Consider the following 22,992-nt stretch of genomic DNA (forward strand, 5'->3'; position numbering starts at 1 on the left):
TCACCACTATCAGGATGAACTTTTTGTTTTCCCATATGTAACTTTCTGAACTGAATGTAGTTTTTGTCAGCAGAACTGAGCCCAATTTCATGGAGCTGCTTGAGCAAGTAAACAATTTATAGAAATGAGCAGGATACCAGTAAAAAATTGTACACGAGACATTGTAGTTTGGCTGGTAACCTTATTCTGGTAAGTAAACTTTTATCTTGCTCAGCTTTTTTTGTCTGCATAAGCAGCTCTATGAAATTGGGCCCAGATTTATCAAATGGTTTACTAAGAAAACAACAAAAAGTTGCACGATTTATTGAGCCACAACAGACTATGTGTTACAGTACAAGCCTGGGATAATTTATTCACAACCAACATGTCATCACCAATTACATTCAACCAATGAGTTAGCGTGTATCAATACGCATTTCATGTGCACAAAAATAATAATAAAAAATACCAAAACCACTAACAACCCCAAAACTGAAAAACTCATTTTAACACATCAAATAGGTATAAATTATTAAACTTCTCTGATCAAACTTTAATGTAAGTCTATGAAGAGTGGAAGGGAAGCAATTATGGACATGTATTGCTGATGTCACACCCTACAAATGGATAACCAATTATCGTCATTAACTTTCTGTTCATGTGAGAACCCAAGTGTTGTATCATCTTCACATGTTTCCATCCAAACTGAAAATATTCGATGAGGCAAAATTTACTTAGAAACTCAATAAACAAGAACTGCTCTGGCAAAACTTGAACAACATTTCAGCTTTTATTTACAGGGAACGATTTTGTCTGGCAGTTGTGCAAAGCAAAATATTTCGACTGAACAAGTTTTGTGCACACTGAATGGTTGAGTAGCAATCGGGAAATCGTTCACTGTTTTACAAGACTGACCACAGACATGAAAAGATCAAAATTGGCCCAGGGACCAATTTGAGATTTTTATTTCACAATTGTAGAGCATTTTCTCTAGATTATCATTATGGGAAAAATACTTACACAATTTTGGAGACACTGTTTGTCTTCACAATAAATACCCAAATCTCACTTTGAAAACTGTGTCAAAAGTAAAGGATATTGCCAGAGCCAGTCGCCAATGAATAAAATCTAAACAAATCAGTTTTCCCCCCCCCCCCCCTTATCAGGCTATTGGACTTTTGATTGGTCAATGGTTGTTAGGGTTATAAGCACTCTCCTTCTTAGCATGAACTAGTTTCATAATTTGGCAATGCATTTATGGCATACCTTCCCTCAAAAGTATGCAAAAAATATCCCAAGACACAACAGCTCTCCCTGATATTACAAGAGCTCTGTTTACGAAAGACCTTCGAGTTGGAAATTTTCAAGCACAAGCTGCTGAAAAAGACATTAATTTTATAACTTTATCACACAAAAGGCACTGTACATGGTTGACTTTTACACACTGATGATGGACATACATTCATTCGCACAGGGCCTTATTTCAATTTCATCAAGCTGTAAATTGTGTCACTATAGACCATGTGACCTATGTTTACATTCAAACCGCCCTCTGTTGACAAAACACTCTATACGTCATGTTTCGGCGGGCACTGAGTTGCGCAGTCACAGTAAGATTGCGTACAATTTCTAGTTGGCTGCCAAAACAAGGTTTTGCCCGGCGGTATGCGCGCGAATCATGTTATGGTTTTTGAGTGTCGTCAGAGGTCACATCGTCTATAGAATGAGCGGAAACAGTCACAAATGGCATCCTCAGTTTGGTCACAAATATATGTTGCCATGGGAGTCTACATTTAAAAGCAAAGCCTAGAGTAGTCACAACTCGTTATTTTATGCTTAAAGATCACACATCACAAAAGAGACTGGAATTGGCTATGCGATTTCCATTGTCTTGTTTGGATCAAGTTCGTAGTGTGAACCCACACAATTTGTATTGAGTTTGACTCAATATGTCAAACTCGTTTACCTTTCTGTAACAAAAGAAAAATTATGCTCATTTCGCTCAATAACAGTTTGTAAAACCTATTGGCTCCACAGCTTGATGAAATTTGCCCGCGCTCAGCTTGTATGTCCAGGGTATACTGCTAACTCTTAACTTTAATCATTATACTATATCCTATACTATTTGAAATATACAAAATATATATATAAAAACTCATGGCACAAGTGCATCAATTATTCAAGCAATAACAAGGGAGACTGACTTAAGAATCAAAACGCCCCTTTGTCTTGCTCCCTGTGCATGTCTACATGCTGTTCTTATGTAGAGAGTAACATCATCATTGCACCAGTCTAGGCACATGGACTGAAAACAGATCCTCATTCATAAGTTTTAAATCAAATCAACCAAGAAATAAGTGTTAACAGAATATAGTTTGTTTGACCAAACAGGCAAATAATTTGTAGCTAAATAACAACTTATATTAGTCACTCAAAGAGTCCACAAGCTGCTGCTTGGCAATTGTTAAGCAAAAGGCAAAATAAGAGACAAGAAAATTGTGGTATAGTTATCATCAGAAGTAATTGTGAGTTGATTAAGTTTGAAAAAATAGCAATGATTAGTAGTCGTGTTGCGTATAATTTATATAAACAACTGTGTTACCCAACTTTTAAGGATAACACTGAATTCACAGACAAGCACAAACTTTGCAGCATTCACCCATTGAAGCCATTCAATTTATATTTAAGAACCATCTGTAATTGTCCAAAGTTTAAGGCTACGCTATGGTTAAAGGCACAGCAAGTGTAAGGAGTGAGGATGAAAGATGTAAGAGCACAAATATCCATCGGTTGATTTAACTTTCAAGAGAACTTCTACTTGAAAAAAAAAAAATGTCATTTGCCCTTCGCCAGAAATGTTCACATATACTACCAACACATAACAAACTTTAGCGTTCTTTGATTACTGACTATAATCTGCTGAATTAATTATACATATAGTTTACTATATAAACTAACCAGTACTGCAATATATTCATCGTTATAATCTCTGAAAACATCAATCACCATATGGAAAAATTAAATATATATCTTACATAAATGCATAGAAAAATATGTACAAAGTCACAGATAATTATAATGAATCATTAAGTTATAAGACTATTAAAAAATTGTTTCTCAAAATTACTATAGCAAAAGAAAAGTTTTTATTCAATTAACTTGATTAATTTGTTTATTAAAAAAGTAATCAAAAAGTATGCTGAATAGCATTCTTTGTTTAATTTACACACGTGTTTGTTTACAGTACTACAATAATAGAAATTATTAAATATTATTCAACAACAACTGCTGATGTCCATTTCTTTAGTCCTCATCGAACAAAAGCAGAACAAGTAAAATAGGGATGGAACGATCGGGGAAGAAAAGTAAAAATAAACTGAAAAAATTGAAAGTGTTCTGGGAAGAGTTATGTATTAGGTGCGGAAGTTTTATGTATTTCTATAGTTAATTTGTCTCTAGTGCCCCCCCCCCAAAAAAAAAAATATATATAATCAAATAAAAAGTCACAAAAAACCACACCTGAGATTTAATGATACCGACAATGCGTCTGGTCGCCATTTTGGACACAGCCTAACAAACATAAATTACAAATCACCCACATTGAAAAAAAAAAAAAAACAATCTCATGAGATTGAAGGAAAGAAGGTGAATTTTCTTGAGGAAAAGGTTTGACAGAAAAAAAAGATAGCAAACAGAAATGTTCACACCAGTGAAGCAAAAAATTAAACTAAGAAGACACAATGACAAAGAACCATTTTTTAAAAGTTTACATTTCAAGGCTTTGGAGATGAAAGGTTTTATGTAAGATAGGAGAGGTTTACCCGGCATATTCAAGGTGTATGGAAATCAAAGGTATTTTGATTTGAAACAGGATAGTACTTATTACAAATCTTTCCAAAACTTAGTAATCAAACCATGTAGAAAATTGTGAATATCCTTTAACACTTTTCAATATTGATGCAATATCTGATTACATGTACATATATTGAAAACTATAACATGCTCTAGCAGTATTATGCCAAACCCTCACACAAAAACACACAAAAACCTCACCAGCTTTGTTTAACAATACCTTAGCATTATGTAAAAGAACTTGAAACTTGGCACATTTTTGGAGTATCGCTCACAAACAGTGATTCCTATCCTATCAAAAACTCAAAATGGCGCAACCAAAATTATTGTAATAACAACTTCAGGTTTATACCGATCCCTGTTTAAGATACCCTCAACTCATTTCATTAAAGAGGTTGTCTGAGGAGTTCCTTAAAAATAAAAAGGGTGTCTATTTGAGCTCTGATTGATTCTATAAAACTCTTTGTTTACTTAAAGCACGCAAAACAACAATGGCAGTTGTCAAAGACAAGCTCTTAGTGTGACCCAGCATATAAATGAAATAACAAACCTGCGACACTTTACGTTCAATCAGTTTTCGAAGTCGCAACAATATTGTGAAAAAAACCACAACAATATACGCATTGTGTTATCAAACATCAAGATTTGTTTTAGGTTTTCATTTCTAAAGAAACTACAGCATTTCAGGCACAAAATTTGTAAGGAAAAGTTTCCATCTCGACGATTTTTATACAGTCATTTTGTATTTTCATTCGTACTGATCTTGTGCACACCCTTTACAGATATAATCGGGCATTGCCTTAGAAATAGCTTGTGATTTTTGAAGTATTATTCTTATCATTTTTCTTGACTATTGTTAGGTTTCTGTTTAAAAAATAAATGTTTGGCCGTGCAGCATGAAAACTGCAAATCCCGCCCTTTGATTTTTTTTGATAGATATTATGGTTTACAATACACAAAATAGAATGCATGAATGAAAGCTGAAAAATATAAGCTTAAATCTGATATTTTGAATGCCTTCTCCTCGCATTTTCTTGGATGTACAACATCCCCATAATGCCCTAAATTTACCATCAAGTGTTTGTGAAGTATGCGAGTAATAAATGAGTTGTGAGTAATAAATAAATAAAGAAATGCAAAAAAAAGAAAAATAAATAAAATACACAACGTACCACTTAGGCAGTACACCATGAAGCAATTACCATTATGCAAAAAAAAATCCTTTGCATTATTTGAAAACAACATAAAACTTTAAGAGGCACATTAAAAAGGCCATGATGAATTGCAACCCATCTATAGTCCACGATCGTTTTAATCAATCGTGTCAAATGACGCCTGAAATTGTTTTTACTTGCAGCTGATCCCTGTGAGATGCCATTGTCAAGGCACGTTCAGTTTGATATGTCAATAAACGGAAAGGCACTCCCCACTGATGAGTTTATGTTAAACACCTCATACATGTATCTCAAATTACAATACAAACATTTACATACATTTTTCAAAGGTAGGGTCGTGTTTTTTTTCCCCAACGTAATGCTGATTTACAAGCAAAATCACCAGGAAAGACACAGTATTAAGGCCCGCTCACACTAGCCTAAATCTGAGAACGAAAACGAGAACCTTAACAATGCACGCCCCTCGATTGGCATATTCTGCGCGGAGCATTTCAACCAATAGAATGAGTTCTGTTTGCCTCGTAATCGTTATAGTTTTTGTTATCGCTGCAGTGTGACCCCCCTTTAAGTCTCTATGAACGTTTCAGTTGAATAGTGTCTACTTGTTAGGAAAACAGCATAAACTGTCCTGGATTTTTTTTTGATCAAGAATGTCTAATCCATCCGAGCTTAGTGAGGGGTGATGGTGGGTACCAACCACATATCTCGCTATACTGAAGACTCAATTAAAGCCAACACCACAGAAATGTTAAAATGTCACCCACTGGAAGTCTTAAAGATTAAAGTATTACGACAACCCTATTGATTTCTAATCAACAGATATTTACCACCTTTCAATCTTTACAATGAGAATTCTTTTGAAAGATGTTTTTTTTAAAGTGGCCAACCCAACCCCAGTAGCAATATAATTTGACCTCATAGTGCACGTAACAATAATGGAATACTTTCTGGTCCAACATTGGTCAACGTTTGTGCATAGTCATTTCCTATAGTATTATAATCCTCGGCTTAGTGCTATAACGTCATTTATTGAAATTTCTCAGTCAGTAGACCGTACAGATCAAAAGGGCGGTGAAAGAAAAAGGGCATAGATTTTGAAAAATAAATAAAAATCTGCAAATAAATGTTTTTTTTTCTTAGAAAATGAATGCTTCTTTATAATTGTGGGACCACATTAAACTCAAAACCAATTTGATGAAATCCGTACAAACTGTTTGAATGACCTTTTTTGAATGACCTAGTTTTTGAGTCGACTATCTGCTGCTGCAAAACCCCTGAATACAAATCTACTCTCTTTTCTTGTAATTGTCCTGTTATTTTTACCTATAACTTAGACCTCATGCATTGACGACATCCAGCTGCCATCTTATGGTGTGTTTGCATTGGACTTCTTGTCCATGTTAAAGTTAACATTGTTAAGTTACTGCGACTCGAAATTAAACACCCAAGTAAGTAACCAGCTGTTCCCACTTGGACTTAATATCGGTAACTTAAAAATTTGCCGCGAAAAGTTAGCCATTTGCGAACATGGCTTTTACACGGGGTATGAAACAATGGAAACGCTTAGATACGCTTAGATGTAAACACACCACACAGGATTGGCCAATGAACAACCGTCTTTAAAACTACTCAATTGACGTCATGTCAATAAGGTCTATTCCTGTTACTTATATTGTCACTGTTACTAGGATTGTCACTACACTGCACACTGTTGAATTCGATCGACTGAAAGTGGAGATTAGACAGGTGGGCTTGGGTTGCTTCCTCACCATTGTATTGTTGGCTCTCTCAATTCTTCCTCGGTTAGGGGTTGGGGTCGTGGCTGGTGAGATTGTTTCAACAGGAGGTCTTCTCCGATGTCGCTCATGACTTCTAATGCCTAGTTTGAAATCAAATCAAATCAAATCGCATCAAAATTGTAATCTTTTGTTTGTGAGAATTTTTTGTTTCTAAAAAGGTAAAAAAAGCGCCAACATTTGAATCTTCAATCATAAACATGCGTAAATGGCCTGCCTTTCACTTCTGTGAACCCTGGTTCGAACTCTGAAACAGAATGTTACATCAGTCCCAACCTGATAGCAGTTTTTTCCCCCATATTTAAGGTTTTCCTCCCAGATCTAAAACTTAACATTTCTTCATCTTGTCCCTAAAGAAGATTTGTAACAAATAAAAGCTATTTATCAGACTCAAAGTCAACACTGGAACACAATATTTTTTAAACCAAAGACAAGGTGAGGAATTATTATTCAAGAACTCAAAACCATCGAACTTGTCTGGGCCCACAAGGGCCTGCCTCAGCAAAAATTTGTTGAACAATTGCCTGCTGAGAAGTAACGAGCAGGATACTAGTCAAAAATTGCACAACAGATATGGCAGTTTGGCTGGTATCCTTATTCTAACTAGCAGTATTTCGCTGTGCTTAAAGGCAGTGGACACTATTGGTAATTACTCAAAATAATTATCAGCGAAAAACCTCACTTGGTAATAAGTAATGGGGAGAGGTTGATAGTTTAAAACATTGTGAGAAACTGCTCCCTCTGAAGTAATGTGGTTTTCGAGAAAGAAGTAATTTTGAGTTCACAAATTTGAGGTCTCGAAATCTGAAAGCACACAACTTCATGTGACAAGGGTTTTTCTCGTTCATATTTATCTTGCAACTCCAACAACCAATTGAGCTCAAATTCTCACAGGTTTGTTACTTTATGCATATGTTGAGATTAACTAAATGAGCAGACTGGTCTTTGACAATTACCAATAGTGTCCAGTGCCTTTAGGCAGCTCTATGAAACTGGGCCTAGGACGTATGTTTTATGGCTTGATGCTAAAAAACGCCGGCTTCAACCTGCGGTATAGAGTAAACCATATTGAGCTCTGGGCCCTATTTCCTAATTCTGGTAAGCATGGTTATTTTGCGCTTAAAGGAACACGTTGCCTTGGATCGGACGAGTTGGTCAAAACAAAAGCGTTTGTAACCGTTTTTTATAAAATGCAAATGGTTGGAAAGATGTTTTAAAAGTAGAATACAATGATCCACACAAGTTTGCCTCGAAATTGCGAGGTTTTCCTTCTACTAAGCGAACTAACATGGTCGGCCATTTATGGGAGTCAAAATTTTGACCCCCATAAATGGCCGACGTGTTAGTTGACAAGTTAAAAGGAAAACCACGCAATTTCGAGGCATGTTTGTGTGGATCATTGTATTCTACTTTTACAACATCTTTCTACCCATATGCATTTTATAAAAAACGGTTACAAACGCTTTTCAAAGACCAACTCGACCGATCCAAGGCAACGTGTTCCTTTAACTACTTTTTGTGCTCAAGCAGCTCTATGAAATTGGGCTCTGGAGTAGCAGATGAAAAAATCATTGACAATATTTTTACCTTATCAAGCATCTCCTTTGTGTGTGCGGCTGAAAGACAAATTCTAATTCTTGCTTCGATGATTGGCGTAGCAGGGAAACCAACGGCAACCGTTCCTACTCCTCTAGCTCGACACATCCGATTAAAAGCACTGAAGACAGAAAGACAGGATTGGTTAATTAATTAATATTTGGAATCGCTTAAACTCTAGGATTGGAGGGATTAGGACTGCATGACAACCATGCAAAAGTTCTGTAACCTCTTTAGAGACACTGGATACATTTGGCAATTGTCAAAGATCAGTCTTCTCATTTGGTTATCTCAAATATGCATAAAGCAACATACTTGTCAAAAATTTAAGCTCAATTGGTCATGGAAGTTGCGAGATAATGATGAAAAAAAAAACACCCTTGCACACAAAGTTGTGTGCTTCCAGATGCATGATTTTGATATCTCAAAATATAATTCTGAGGTCTCAAAAATTAAAACCATGGAAAATAATTTTTTTTCTCGAAAACTAAATTACTTTCTCATTTATCATGCTACTTCTCACTCAACAGATTGATAGATATATCAGGTTCATTGTGAAAATTTTCCACAACGATACTACACAATGGGGTAATACTTTTAATTGTCAATCGCCAAACTCTAGACCACCGGGATCGTGATTTAGCTGGCCCAATGCTAGAAGTACTGGCCTCAGGTATGTGGTCCAGTTAGTAATTTTAAGCCATGCTCCTTCAATGTAATAGCGCTGCTAACCGTAACCTCATAGAAAGGCATGCCAACTCCTTCAATGTAATAGCGCTGCTAACTGTAAGCTCACAGAACGGCATGCTAACCTTCTAATGCTTACTGGGCAAAAATGAACCACCTCACAATACGAATCCATTGTGACTGCACATGATGGCTGCCTAATTTCCTCGCTAACTTGTGAAATATGCTAATGCTTCAGAAGAAAAAATTCTGCTACAGTTGGCACGTAAATTTGCATACCGTTTAGCAGTGCTATGAAATTGGGCCAAGGTTGCATCTACCCGACTCTGGTAGTCATGATCAGGTTTCACTTACCCAACTCTGGTAGGCATGATCAGGTTTCACTTACCCAACTCTGGTAGGCATGTACATCATGACTGGAATAACTGGAGATTGGTCATGGCCTATAACTATAAACTTCATATCCCTGAGTCGATGGCGCACGTATTTTGTATTCCATGCCAACTGTCGGATACGACTGATACCTAAGACAAGATACAAATATCAAATACAAAGATCAAATTATTGCACTTGAAGCACCAAGACACGTTTGCCTTTTAGAGGCGATGCATGTATCGATTGGCTTATAGAGGTTTCTTTCCCTTCCTTTCACCTGGGTTTAATAAATCTGAACAATTCTTCATCATTTTATTTCATTCTGCCGTTGGTGCTAATAAGGCTGTTGTATTCCCAATCCCTTTGGCTTCATTAAAGCATTTAATGAGTTTAGTATGTAAGGGCAATTATTGAGCTGAATACGTTTATTGAACTGCATACAACAAACTGGCTCTTGAGAAAAAAATTTGGGGGGAAGACCAGGTGATCAGAATTTTTTCATCTGCACATGTGTACTCCATGTTACTAGGCATTCTACGCTTACAAGGCTAGCGCAGAAATTTGGCGTTTGCATCGTAAGCGGGGAATCGTGGTTGTAAGCGCAGAATTCGGCGGTAAGCAGAGCCATGAAATTGGGCCCAGATGAGAATGTTAAAGGAATAATACAGAATTGGTAGAGCCGTTAAATGAGTCACATGCAATGTTTGTGTTTTGTGGGATCAAAACACGAAATATCAAACAACTGAAAATTTGAGTATAGTCTGTTAGATGTGAGTCAGGAAGAAAATAGTGAAAAAACATGCACAATTTTTGGGCATGCATATACATTTTTCCCTAATTTTGGTTACGCAACCGTAATCAGCTCTTGTTTTTTTTGTTTTTTTTTTTGGGGGGGGGGGGTTAATATACAGTTTTCTTGCATATGACTTCAAGTCTGAGTGAATATAACAGAGAAATAGAAAGATTCTAGTATGAACTTCATAACCAGTGAATTTTTGGACTAAAGTTAATCAATGATGTAATTACCCTTTCCAATCCTTTAAGCCTCCCTCAATCGATAAACAAGGCCAGACTAAACCAGCGAGTTGTACATTTTCTAAACAAAGTCGTGACTTACCGGTACTAGTACCATCTTCTCCCATGATGGCTGTCATAGCCAAGATGATCTGCTGGACGATGGGTGCTGGGAGAGAGTTACCGTAAGTAGTGCTGTGAGAATGCTTCCTGATGTGCTCAACAAGCTCCTATAAAGACAAAAAGACCTCAGATAAATATTCTTATTGCACACCTTCTCATTCACCCTCCAACTGTATTAACATTCTTATTGTCCATAGAAGCTTTGTAGGGTTTGAAAATGTGCATGGTGGAAGCATAATCTAAAGCTAGGTTCATACCCCCTGCGAATGCAAATGTGAATTTTGACGTCATGCAACTGTAACGTCACCAAAAAAGAGGAAATCACAGACATTCAATGATTTTGTACAGTATGGAGATTGGAGCAATGATGCATGCTCTTGTCACTCTGTCATAAGGCCACAAAATCAGTTCTTTTACTTACCCTCCGCCCACCAATGTAGCCACCACAAGCACCAAAGCTCTTTGTGAATGTCCCCATGAGGATGTCAATATCTTTGGGGTCGATGCCGTAGAAGTCGGTCACCCCCCTCCCCCTCGAGCCAAGAGCCCCAATGCTATGAGCCTCGTCAAGGTACAGGTAGAACTTATACTTCTTTTTGAGCGCCATAATCTGGGGTAAGCAAACAATGGACCCTTCCATGCTGAATACATAAAGAATAAAAATAAATAAACCAATTAATGAGAGGCTGATTTTGACTCCAACCTAGGCCGTGTCGGAATTGGTGGCTACGGCTGCGGCTACGACCGCTTCCAAACCGGCCTTATTCTCACTCTGTCACAATCCTCCAAAATATCTTTCCCCCTACCCTAAGTGTTTCATAAGCCCTGTTCGCATTGGACTTAATTTAGGTAAACTAACCGAGCCAATGGGTAAACTTACCCATTTTAAGTCCAATGCAAACAGCCCAGGAAGTTTTCCTCCCAGGTAACTTACTGGACCCGAATGGGTACATGTAGTTTAACTGAGCCAAAGGTGCCCAGGAAGATTGACCGAGTGCCCAGGAAGATTTACTGTGTCAGTTTAACCTAGCCAGAAAGTCAAGTGTGGACACGACGACTCGGTTAAATCTTCCATCTGTCCGTGACCCAAAAAACTGACATGTTTTGTCATGGAGGAATAAGATTTTCGTGATTATCGAACTATCCAATGTAGCAAAAACCAGAAATGCAACTCTTAAGCCAAAAAATGTGGAATAATTTTCCCACACACGGATTTATAAGCTTGAGAAATCACACGTTCAGAAGTTGCCAACAAAAGTTTCAATATGACGGCGATTTGTACAGGAGTAATAGGCAAAATGCAGTCCACAACCGCTAGATCATGTGTACTACATGTAAAGCTAGCCGAGTATTGGTCCCTTTATGTCTTTATGCACAACACAAACACAACGGAGCCAGACTGTGCAGAAAATAGTGTATACATGATTCCTAGCCGTGTAATGGGACCTTTGTGTCGGAGGATGCCTCATGGGCAGGCAGCGTCGCGCATGCTCTTTGGTCTTTCCAAGTAAGTTGTAAAAAGTGGTGAATTTCATACTGAATTGTTTAGATTAATAATTGCGAAAGATCGAGCAGAAATCTGAAAAGTGCGGTCAAAGGTTACACAGCTCGGTTAGTTTACCCACGGTCTCGGTAAATTTACCCGAGTTAAATAAATCCAGGTGCGGACGGTGAGAAAGTTAACCCGTCGGAGTGTTTCCCAGCGTAATGGTTAAGTTACCAAAAATATTAATCCAGCGCAATCACGGCTATAGACAATTTACCTTTTAAATTTTACCTTTCTTCATTTTGTAATATATCTGTTTTTGGCGCTTGTGCTGTGGACACTGGATGTTGTATGAAATAAATAATACTAAAATTTTACTTTTCCACAGCATTGTTCCAGACTTGGTGTTTGTTAAAAAAAACCGGTTTAAATGATAAGACTGTGTTCTAATTTTAAGTCGAGTCTCTACTTATTTTGATTCTGGTCTTTTAAATTAAATCCTGTTTCAGTAAAGATTCTGAGATGCAAGTCCTGTGGTCTTGTGGATTTTCTTCTCTAACTGGAGCCCTTGGTAGTACCATGGAAGTTAATTCGACCTCCATGGTACGTGTAGTATCACTACCTTTACCCCTTCCAACTATTTCATGCGAACCTGACCCTGTAAAATGAAATTCAGTTTCCTCATTCCTGCCCCATAAAAAAAATACAATGTCTGCCAATGCAATACAAACCTGGGGTATATTTCACCCCCCTCGGCTCCGGATACACTCGCTATTTTTCTTTGTCAATCCATTCTCAACTCATGTTGTACTTGTGTGTGTGTGTGTGTGTGTCCACCCACTCTTGTGGACCTTCAACTTGGTGTTACAACGTTTCTCAGATAAGCATCAGTAAGCTTGATCTATTATAACTCACACACTAAATCAGAATAGTAATAGTCTTGGTTGTATAGAAGTTTTCAAGGGATACATCATAACAATAATAATACTGAGTTCTTATATAAAGCTTTATTGCAAAGCTTTATCAAAGCTCTCAGTATATGTTTTCCTGCAAGGTACAGAATGTGTTGTAGTATGAGACCTCTTCCTTTACATAGCACCATTTAATGGTTTACAAACGCTGTGGCACAATATGCAGCTAATCAAACCAGGCACCCCTTCTCTTACTGGGATCTTTTACGTGCACAACACACAGGATCCAAAACCCCAAAACCTGGATTGACTTTTTTCTTCCTTAATAAAAATGAAAATATACTCAACATTCAAAACACATTTATATGAAGAAATGGTCCAACACAAACCATATACCTTGAGCTTAAAATGTATATGACCCACTTCAGTCGACGTCATAGGCCCTTTTCGAAACCACGGCTTCGGCTTTGGATTCGGCTCCAGGCTCTGTTCTCTCGTCTGAAGCTGAGCACGTTTGCAAAGCACATGCAAGTGTCAAAACAACCACGGGGCCAAGCTAGCCTGAGCCGAATCTGAAGCCGAAGCCCTGGTCTCGAAAAGGGCAATAGTCACAACAACCTTGGTTCTGCCATTTTGAAAGTAAATGTCCCCTTGTATTAAAGTCGGTGGACCCTTTCGGTAAACAGGTTTGTCCTTCGTGTATTACAACTTCTATATCAAATAACAAACCTGTGAAAATTTAGGCGCAATCGGTCTTCGGAGTTGGGAGAAAATAACGGGAAAACCCACCTTTGTATCTGCACGTTTCGCTGTGTCATGACATCTGTTTAAAATAAATCCGCAATTCTCGCTATCGAGAATTGATATTGTTTTACTGTTTTTCTCAAAAAGCAAAGCATTTCATGGAATAATATTTGAAGAGAAGTCTTTCACTACTACCTTCTGTAAACCCTGTAAGTTATTTGTAAATCTGTGAACTTTTTGTTGTTGGTATGTACCGAAAGGGTCCAATGGCTTTAAGCCTGGTTCATACTTCCTGCAAATGCAAATGCGATACAAACTTTGACGTCACAAATTCACAACAAATAATTTGCAACAGTTGAACTGTGTTCAACTTATGCAAAACGTTTGCTGTGAACACAGCCACATGATGCAAAAATTCGCCTTGCATTCGCAGGGAGTATGGACCAGGCTTTGCACAGTGTAGTGGCCATCTGTAGCCAGTGGCCAGTGTAGTACTGTTGTTATTTGAGGTGATGTGGCATTCACAAATTTAACAGGATTTGTCAGTTTGTTTCTCCAAAAGGGGGAGGAGAGTGTGGCAAGAGAGTAGCCGCATATGACTTTGGATTAAGGGGTCCACAACAAATACATGAGCTTGCTAGTTTCGATGAAGTTAAAACCCATCAAAAGCATTATTTTGCTTGAACTGACCTGTAAATACCCTCCACGACTACAAGGATTTTTTTCCAGGGCTGATGGGTCCTTGGCCGCCCTGAAGAAATGGCATCTTGCAAGACCTTCTCCAGGTCTTCAGGATCTGAAAATGCAAACCAATCAAACAATATATATGTGACATGTTACATGTACATACGCAATGTAGCTGTGCACAGCCACAACCATGGGTTCTATTTTTTTTTTGCAAAGACACCAAATGACCAACATATAACTATTGATAGATGTTAAATTTGAATCGGGGATAAATATATTAAGTAACTTTGCAGATCTTGCATTTGCGAAACAACTCAAAGCACTTTTTATTCACCATTGACACATCGATTGTTAATTGACTGGTGCACTCCCCTCAGTCCCCCCACCCCCCGCCTTAAATTTGATCATAGTTAAGATGCAGTAAAGTATAAAACAATGTCTGCACAAGACTTGTACTAATGTGTATTACATGAATCATGGGGAAATTTCAACAGCATCGAAAAGCTAACAAACCTGCGACTCCCGACTCCTCTAAAAATTAGATACGTCTATCAACGAATCTCCATCTACATGTAAATGTAATCTATTATCTATGCCGGAAATTCATTATTGAGGAGCGATCTGCAGTACCCCTTAATCATTTTAATTTGATGCCAATTTAATTTCCAGACAAAAATGATTTAATGATTACGATTTTTGATGGGCCGCAGGGCCGTTCACCATTATCAACATGTATACAGATTAGACAGATTATAAAACTGTGTACAAAGAAAAATTGGGAATTTCTTTTCATAATATTCTACAAAGAGATACTTGAATTTGAATTACATGCACACCCTGTTTATTACGAGCACAGCTGAAACATATGAGGGACGTGAAATCCTGCATCCAAATCCAACAAGTCACACGGTGCGAAAAGGGCCAAGAAACTTTGTTTTTATTGTTCATTAGTTTTTTTCAACCTTGGTCTACATGTACAAACTTACCATTGTGTTCAAACACCTTGACAGAGGCACCAGATAATCTGATGCCGAGAACGAGGGAGGAGTGGTTTAATTTATCACTAATGACCAGACAACCCTGCAAGACAAAAAAAACATTCCATCATGTCTTTAATTTTTACAGCCATTCATAAAAATTAACACCCAAGACAGTTCTGCTATTCCTATTGGTGGAGAGTGCGTCACGTGGGGGTGTTTAAACGGTTGATAATGGCCAACTGGAGCTACTTATAACCCATTGTTTTCGCATTGCATTTGTGTGGGTTATAGCCCACAACTTTGTTTCCAGGGGTGATCGATCTCACCGCGCCATTTTAGCCCATGGATACAGGGATGCATTAATACGCGCACAAATGCATATCCGAAAACTGTCTCATAAAAATGCACCGCACGTACAGAGCTCAGGGACGTCAGAAAAGTTTTTACAGAGTTTCCAACTTTATTACACCTTTTAACCAAAACGGCATTTATGAATGAGAATAAGAGAGGAGCACCAAGTCTGGGTGTTGGGTGTCTTAGGCAAGTGTTGGGTGTAAGAGAGGGTTATCTGGGTGTCTGGGTGTCAAAGAAGAGTCTGGGTGTTGGGTGTCTTAGGCAAGTGTTGGGTGTAAGAGAGGGTTATCTGGGTGTCTGGGTGTCAAAGAAGAGTCTGGGTGTTGGGTGTCTTAGGCAAGTGTTGGGTGTACGAGAGGATTATCTGGGTGTCTGGGTGTCAAAGAAGAGTCTGGGTGTTGGGTGTCTTAGGCAAGTGTTGGGTGTAAGAGAGGATTATCTGGGTGTCTGGGTGTCAAAGAAGAGTCTGGGTGTTGGGTGTCTTAGGCAAGTGTTGGGTGTAAGAGAGGGTTATCTGGGTGTCTGGGTGTCTAAGAAGAGTCTGGGTGTTTGTGTTTCAGAGAGGACTCTAGGTGTTTGGGTGTCATATGGGCCCTTTTGGAAACCATAGGCACAATTGTCAAAACAACCGGCGAGGCCAAGCTCAGGCCTAAACTGAATCCAAAGCCCAAGCCGTTGTTTCCAAAAGGGCCTTAGGCATGTTTTGGGTGTACGAAAGAAGACTTGGTGTAAGAAAGAAGACTTGGTGTCAGAGAGGAGTCAGGGTGTTAGGGTGTCAGAAAGTAGTCAGCGCGTTAGGGTGTTCACAGAGGAGTCTGGGTGTTTAAGGAGAGTCTGAGTGTCATAGAGGAATCTGGGTGTTTGGGTGTCATCTGTATGTTTTGGGTGTAAGAAAGGAGACTGGGTGTCAGAGAGTAGTTTAGATGGTGGGGTGTCAGAGAGTAGACTGGCTGTTTGTGTGTCAGCGAGAGGTAATCTGAGTGTTTGGATGTAAACGAGAGTACTGAGTGTAAGAGAGGATTCTTTGTAACAGAAAGCAGTCTGGATGTTCTGGTGTGTAACAAAATTTGAACCTTTTTTTTTTGCTTAATTAGTGTTTTTTTGTTAATATGCAGTATCCAGTAATGGTAGAAACCTACATTCAATGCTAACAATAAGAAAAAAACACCCAAACCAGGTTGGCTTGTCACCCGTCTCTGTTAGACACCGGTAAATCACTTTTAAGTTCTAACAACTATAAACATTTGCTCCCACCCAACAGAAACAATAATCTGAGAAATACTAACAAACTTTTTCCCAATCAGGTGTAGAACCAACAGGTGCATGTGTACAAAAACAGCCCAATTCCTTCTCAACCTTTTACTTCTTGTTTTTTATGGAGCTTGAATCCAAGTTTTTGTTGTTGTCAGTTGTACATAATCTTAAAAAAAAAATCTGTAAACACTTCCCTTTTTAATATTTTTATATGTTTACTGTTGTTGTATCTTTTAAACTAAATTCAACCCTGCGATGTTTGAACTTTCAATAAACCAATTACAATTATAACAATAATAATTATTGTACCAAAATAAACAGGATATTACCTCTGTAACTAAGGCAGGAATGTTGAGAGAATTGGTGGCAAAGCCCATGCTAAATGTAATGGCAGACTCCACTCCTAGAAAACTAGCTGTTAATCTCTCCAGTTCCATTATTTTATCTGTAGTGCCTGCAAATGAATGAAACAAATACAACCATTTTTTTTTTAAAACCAGACAACAAAATTGTAACAGACTTTGCAAACAAACAATCACTCCACCAAACAACCCTTCCTTTCTGGTCGAGAAATACTAACGACTCCATTTTATCATCTCCAAGTACTAAATTTGAGGTTTTGCATAATTTGCATTGCAAGAAAAATTCTGCAATAATTTTGTGTATTTTGCTACAGACAAACTAACCTTGGAGATTTTTAAAAGTGCACTTTAGGAAAAACACAACAGTAGACCAACTGAACTGTGACACTTCAGTTGGTGACAATGTGTCATTGGAATTCTGAACTAAAAATCACAAAGGGTTGTTATCCAACACAGACCGCGATTATTCAACCACCCGCCAAACAATAAATCATAACAAATGCCTTTTCGAGAAGATACAAAATCCGACCCCACACAAATGACAGCACATTTACTGAGCATGACAAGGAATGAAACAAGTTAATATTTTGCAGTAAAAAAAAACAGGAAATGATAGCTTTAAGAAGCAAGTGAAAGCCTTGTTTGGATTTCTAATTTAGGTAAAATCTGTTATCACCAAATATCAAACAAATACAGAGTTGTTAAATAACGCTCATACTAAGTAAACAAGAATACATGGACTTTGACCATCTGAAATCGATGATGCACTGAAGGCCTGTTACTAAAGCCATTCATTTTTCATACCAGTTGAAATGTAGCACCTGAAGCGTAGCAAATGGTCATCCATTATGAAAGAGAATTTCAAGCGTTTTTTTTTTTTTTGTCGCATGATGGAATAATTATAATTATTTCTATGCGATTCAATAGGAAGGACAACCATACATAATATACACATGCTAACGTTAGGCAACAGGTGACCTTACATGTAAGTGCCGACCTTCTGCTGGAGAAATTTAGTGGTATATAGTAACAAAAATGCAAGCCAAAAGATTTCAGCATATGCCTTTATTAATTTTTTGTTATGTATTTTTGTTAATCACTATCCTCCCCCCCCCCCACAATGTATTGTATTGTGTTTATATGTTGTTTTGTCACCAATGTTCTTGGTGTTGTTTTACAACATTGACTCATTCCTGGCCTGCTGAGAAACGCAACCGATAGATTGAATTGCACTATACAATGATACACTAAACAAGGAAATAAAGAATGTAGTTAAATAAAATATAAACATATTAGATTTAGACATAGGGCCTAACCAGACCAAACACAATCAAGTGGAAAAAACAAAACCGCAAGAATATTTGATAAAATTGCACAAAACAGAGATACCACAACATTAGAAAAATAATATTATTTGACAAGACACATTTAAAAAGGGGATACAAGGATGAGAAAAAAAACCTTAGATAACTAGCCCCAAAGAATAATGACAAATGTGACCACATAATTTTTGTTTTTAATAAAACTAAATTTGATCACACTTCCTGTACACAGTTACCCGCACATACATGTGACTATACATGTAATTTATGTACAAAACTCAATAAACATAATTACATTCCACGACTACAAATCAACCTAGTTTTACAATGTCTACACATTACAATATACAATACAATACAATGGGTTTTTATCTAGCGCCATTTCATTTAGACCACAGTGCTTTAAACGAACAATAGCAATGCAGATAATACAACAAATGAACAATAAAGCAATAAACAGACACTAAGGAAAAAGATGTTTTTTAAGTGCTTTCTTGAAAACAGGCAGTGAAATTGAGGTGCATATTGTGATGGGAAGATGGTTCCACAGTCCTGGAGCGGCCAAGGAAAATGATTTAGATGCAGCGGACTGAAGAGATTTGCTGCTCGGTTTTTCTTCAGCAAGGCGGGTTTTGTCTGATGCTGAGCGAAGCCCAGCCCTAGTTTGAATATGAAAAGAAAAACAAGAAGAAGATATGCTGGTGCAAGTCCATTTAAGCATTTATACACATGCACCAATATTTTGAATTGAATGCATTCTTTCACGGGGAGCCAATGTAGCTTTTTGAGAAAAGGAGTTGCATGATCATGTTTAGAAGCACAAAATATTAGTTTGGCAGCCCAATTCTGAAGATGTTGAAGTCTATTAATTTGAGTTGTGTTAGCTCCAAGTAAAAGTGCGTTGCCATAGTCCAATCGTGAAAGAACAAGAGACCTTGTAACACTGCTACATGTGTCAATGTCTAGAAACCTTCCTATACGTGTAATGTTACGCAGATGGTATGAAACAGACCTAGACAATGATGTTATTTGTGAAGACATAGACATAAGATTCAGTGTCCGATTACAAAGGAACCCACACATGCATCGGTGTATGTGACTCAAGAACAAAATCGATACGGTAGCATGCACTGCACATAAAATTCACATTTTGTGGCTTCCCTTTCCATACTTGTTATCCCCCGGCTGTACAAGTCAAGCAGTATTTTTAATCACCCAAAAGTTTTCTCAGCAAGGGTTTAAACTTTCAATTTGTAACTTTAAACTTAAGTTGAATAATATTGCGTGTATAAATGTACTCCCCCGCCCATGGCTGGCGATCTGTAGAAACTGTCAATGTGCAATCGTTGCGGACAGGATTTCTCAGGATACCAGTTTCCTGAAAGATGATCCAGGAGACAGGGAACAGTCGAGAGCCATTATCCGGAATATCCGGAGTGCTAGGAGATTCTGTTCCCCCTATTCCCAATGATATCTAAAACGAATTGTGTAGAAATTTTATCTGATAGCGCCATCTTTTGACTCATGTCAGAGCTGCATTTGCATCCTGCAACCAGGGATACAATCGGGGATACATTTAGAATTACATTCAGGAAAACAAGGAAGACTTTTTTCCTGTCATCAGGGAGATTTCTAATTTGCTTATTAGAACTTGGAAAAGTTTGTTAGTTTTGGAAACTTTCCGAAGAATAAGGGGCCAATAGGCAAAATTGATTTGTAAAGCAAAACAACTAGTGGGGCACTCCAGTTGCAACAATCAAAAAAATTAAAATGGCTGGTCACACGTTTCTTTTGCTAAGCAAGTTTTTTTTTCTTAGCAAGCCTTTGAGCTTGTGAAGGTTGGGCTGCCAGGTGTATGAAACTTTGTACAACAGTAAAGCTCTTGTGATTAATAATGATGTAATGCCTGCCAGCATGTTTTTGTCAGGAAATCTAAGTCCAGACCTACAGCATACAATATTGGAACACAAAAACAAACCTGATTTATAAAAAATGGACAAAGATTTGTAATTATTATTATTTTTATTTATTCTGCATTAAATGACATTAAAAATGCAAACATTAACAAAACATAAGCCAGGGACATAAGCCCGGAATTAAAAAAAGTTTACCAAATAAATGTAGCCCGAGGGCCTTCAATTTCAGTATCTCTGGCCATATCAACAAAAATACATAAAAAATCCTTTTTAGTAATCCTTTTTAATCATGCAATTAACAGACTCCGGAGACTTAATCTCAGCAAAATGAGTGGCATAATTAAAGTCGCTAACCAGATGGACATTGTTAATGACAATGCTCGCTGCTCTAGACTCACCTAATTCCTGCCTCGTACTGCACACTCCATTCCCGTAGTACCTCGCAGCTTTTTCCACCATTTCGTTTCGAGAGCCCGAGTTCTCCGCAAACCCTAGGTAGTTGTAGGAGCCAAGGTTGATGGATTTTTTACTCCTCCCCGTCATACTGTATAATTGAAGAAAGCAAAAGGGGAAACAAAATTTATCTGAGATGCTTTAGAGGCACCGGACAACATTGGTAATTGCTCAAAATAATTGCTAGGGGAATAGCATTAAAAAACGAACTTGGTAACGAGCAATGGAGAGCTGTAGATAAATTGTGAGAAACGGAAGCTGATGTAGGCTTCTAACTAATAAATGTTATTGGAGTTGATTTCAAGAGTGGCTACGAAGCAAATTACCTTCCTTCTAATGACAGGATACAATTTGTTGAAAAATGAATTGCTTCCATTAATGAAACCCTCTGAGTCTTGGTAGTATTTCTAACTCCATGGTAATATCAAGGAGGAAGAAAATATTTGCCAGCATAATTGACCCTGTCACACCTGTCATCGTTTTTGAATAATGAAAGCTACAGGGCCAAAACACAATGGAACTAGCCGAGACGCTTTTAACATTAAAATACTATACTCTCCTGGAGGATGATTTACTACATGCATTGGGATCCATCCCACTTTAACCATACAGTAAGGTAACCATGGAGGTAGCTTTAACAAAATTGTAAATCAACCCCATAACTTTTGGTGGTAAGCCTGATTCCCATGTAAAAGCATAGTAAGTTAAGCGCAGTCCATAATCCAACACCATTTAGTAACTCAACACCTAAACTTTTGGGACTCTGATTACATGTATGGCGGTATGCCTGATCCCATGTAAAAAAAAACAATGAGTTTACAATACAGTCCTCAGTTCATCAACAAAATTAAAGAAACCATGTAGTTTGAGTTTGATGGGCTAGAGTGATGGTGAAGGTAAATACAATGAAGAGTTTGTTGACAAAATGTGCAAGTAATTTTTACTCTTTTAGCAGTGAACGATTTCCTTAAGCACCACAACATGTTTCAGTTATTACTCTAAAATCATCATTTGCTATTCAATATTAGCATTCAATGTGCACAAAACTTACTAGTTGGAATATATTGCAATGTAAAATTGCTGCACAAGATCATTCCCAAGATCTTTCTCTGGTAATTGCTAATTTCTAATTATTAATTTCTTATAATTTCTAATTTCAAATAACTCAACCGTGTAAAAAAGATCTATGCAATGTGAAGACAGAGGAATTCAACACATCATACCATCATGGAGGTAAATGTAGAACTATTTCTACCTCCATTTCTATACCAGTGCATCTTTCATTTAACAGGATGTGAACTAATACACTGTAGAATTTATTAAAAAAAGTGCAAGTAATTTTCAATCTTTCTAATTGCTAATTTCTAATAACTCAACTGTGCACAAATCGACCTTTGCAATGTGATACTAGTTAAAGCCATTATACACTTTCGGTAAACAGTATTGTCCAAGTCCCACACTTCGTGTATCACAACTTATATATAAAATAACAAACCTGTGGAAATTTAGGCTCAATCAGACATTGGAGTCGGAGAAAACAACGGGAAAACCCACTCCTGTTTTCGTGCGTTTCGCCGTGTCATGACATGTGTTTATAACAAATCCGTAATTCTCGCTAACGAGAATTTATATTGTTTTACCGTTTTCTCAAAAAGTAAAGCATTTCATGGACTAATATTTCAAGAGAAGTCTTTCACCATTACCTTCTGTAAACCCTGTAAATTATTTGTAAATCTGTGAACTTTTTTTTTTCTTTTCTGTACCGAAAGGGTCCAATGGCTTTAACCACACAATAAACCATCATTGAGGTACAGCTACATGTATTTCTACCTCTATAATACCATTACTGCAGGCAGACACAGCGAATCTTTCATTCAAAAGGAAATGAAATAAATTGAATAGTCAGACAGTTTGATGAGACTAGAC

The 22,992-nt window shown here is 37.5% G+C and overlaps 1 protein-coding gene across 1 annotated transcript in view; it reads right to left on the reverse strand.

Annotated features, from left to right (window-relative positions):
• Nucleotides 1-314: 314 nt before the first annotated feature.
• LOC139934933 (serine palmitoyltransferase 2-like) overlaps nucleotides 315-22,992 on the reverse strand; it is a 38,890-nt gene continuing 16,212 nt past the window's right edge. Inside the window, exons 4-12 of the mRNA XM_071929364.1 lie at nucleotides 21,012-21,157; nucleotides 17,343-17,467; nucleotides 15,412-15,505; nucleotides 14,429-14,534; nucleotides 11,019-11,238; nucleotides 10,578-10,704; nucleotides 9,474-9,609; nucleotides 8,390-8,519; nucleotides 315-6,885 (exon numbers count right to left, since the gene is read on the reverse strand). Of these exons, the coding sequence (XP_071785465.1) occupies nucleotides 6,772-6,885; nucleotides 8,390-8,519; nucleotides 9,474-9,609; nucleotides 10,578-10,704; nucleotides 11,019-11,238; nucleotides 14,429-14,534; nucleotides 15,412-15,505; nucleotides 17,343-17,467; nucleotides 21,012-21,157 (1,198 nt within the window). The 3' untranslated portion in view covers nucleotides 315-6,771. The remainder of the gene's footprint in view (nucleotides 6,886-8,389; nucleotides 8,520-9,473; nucleotides 9,610-10,577; nucleotides 10,705-11,018; nucleotides 11,239-14,428; nucleotides 14,535-15,411; nucleotides 15,506-17,342; nucleotides 17,468-21,011; nucleotides 21,158-22,992) is intronic.

Source organism: Asterias amurensis, chromosome 1 (assembly GCF_032118995.1).
Source record: "Asterias amurensis chromosome 1, ASM3211899v1".
NCBI lineage: Eukaryota > Metazoa > Echinodermata > Asteroidea > Forcipulatida > Asteriidae > Asterias > Asterias amurensis.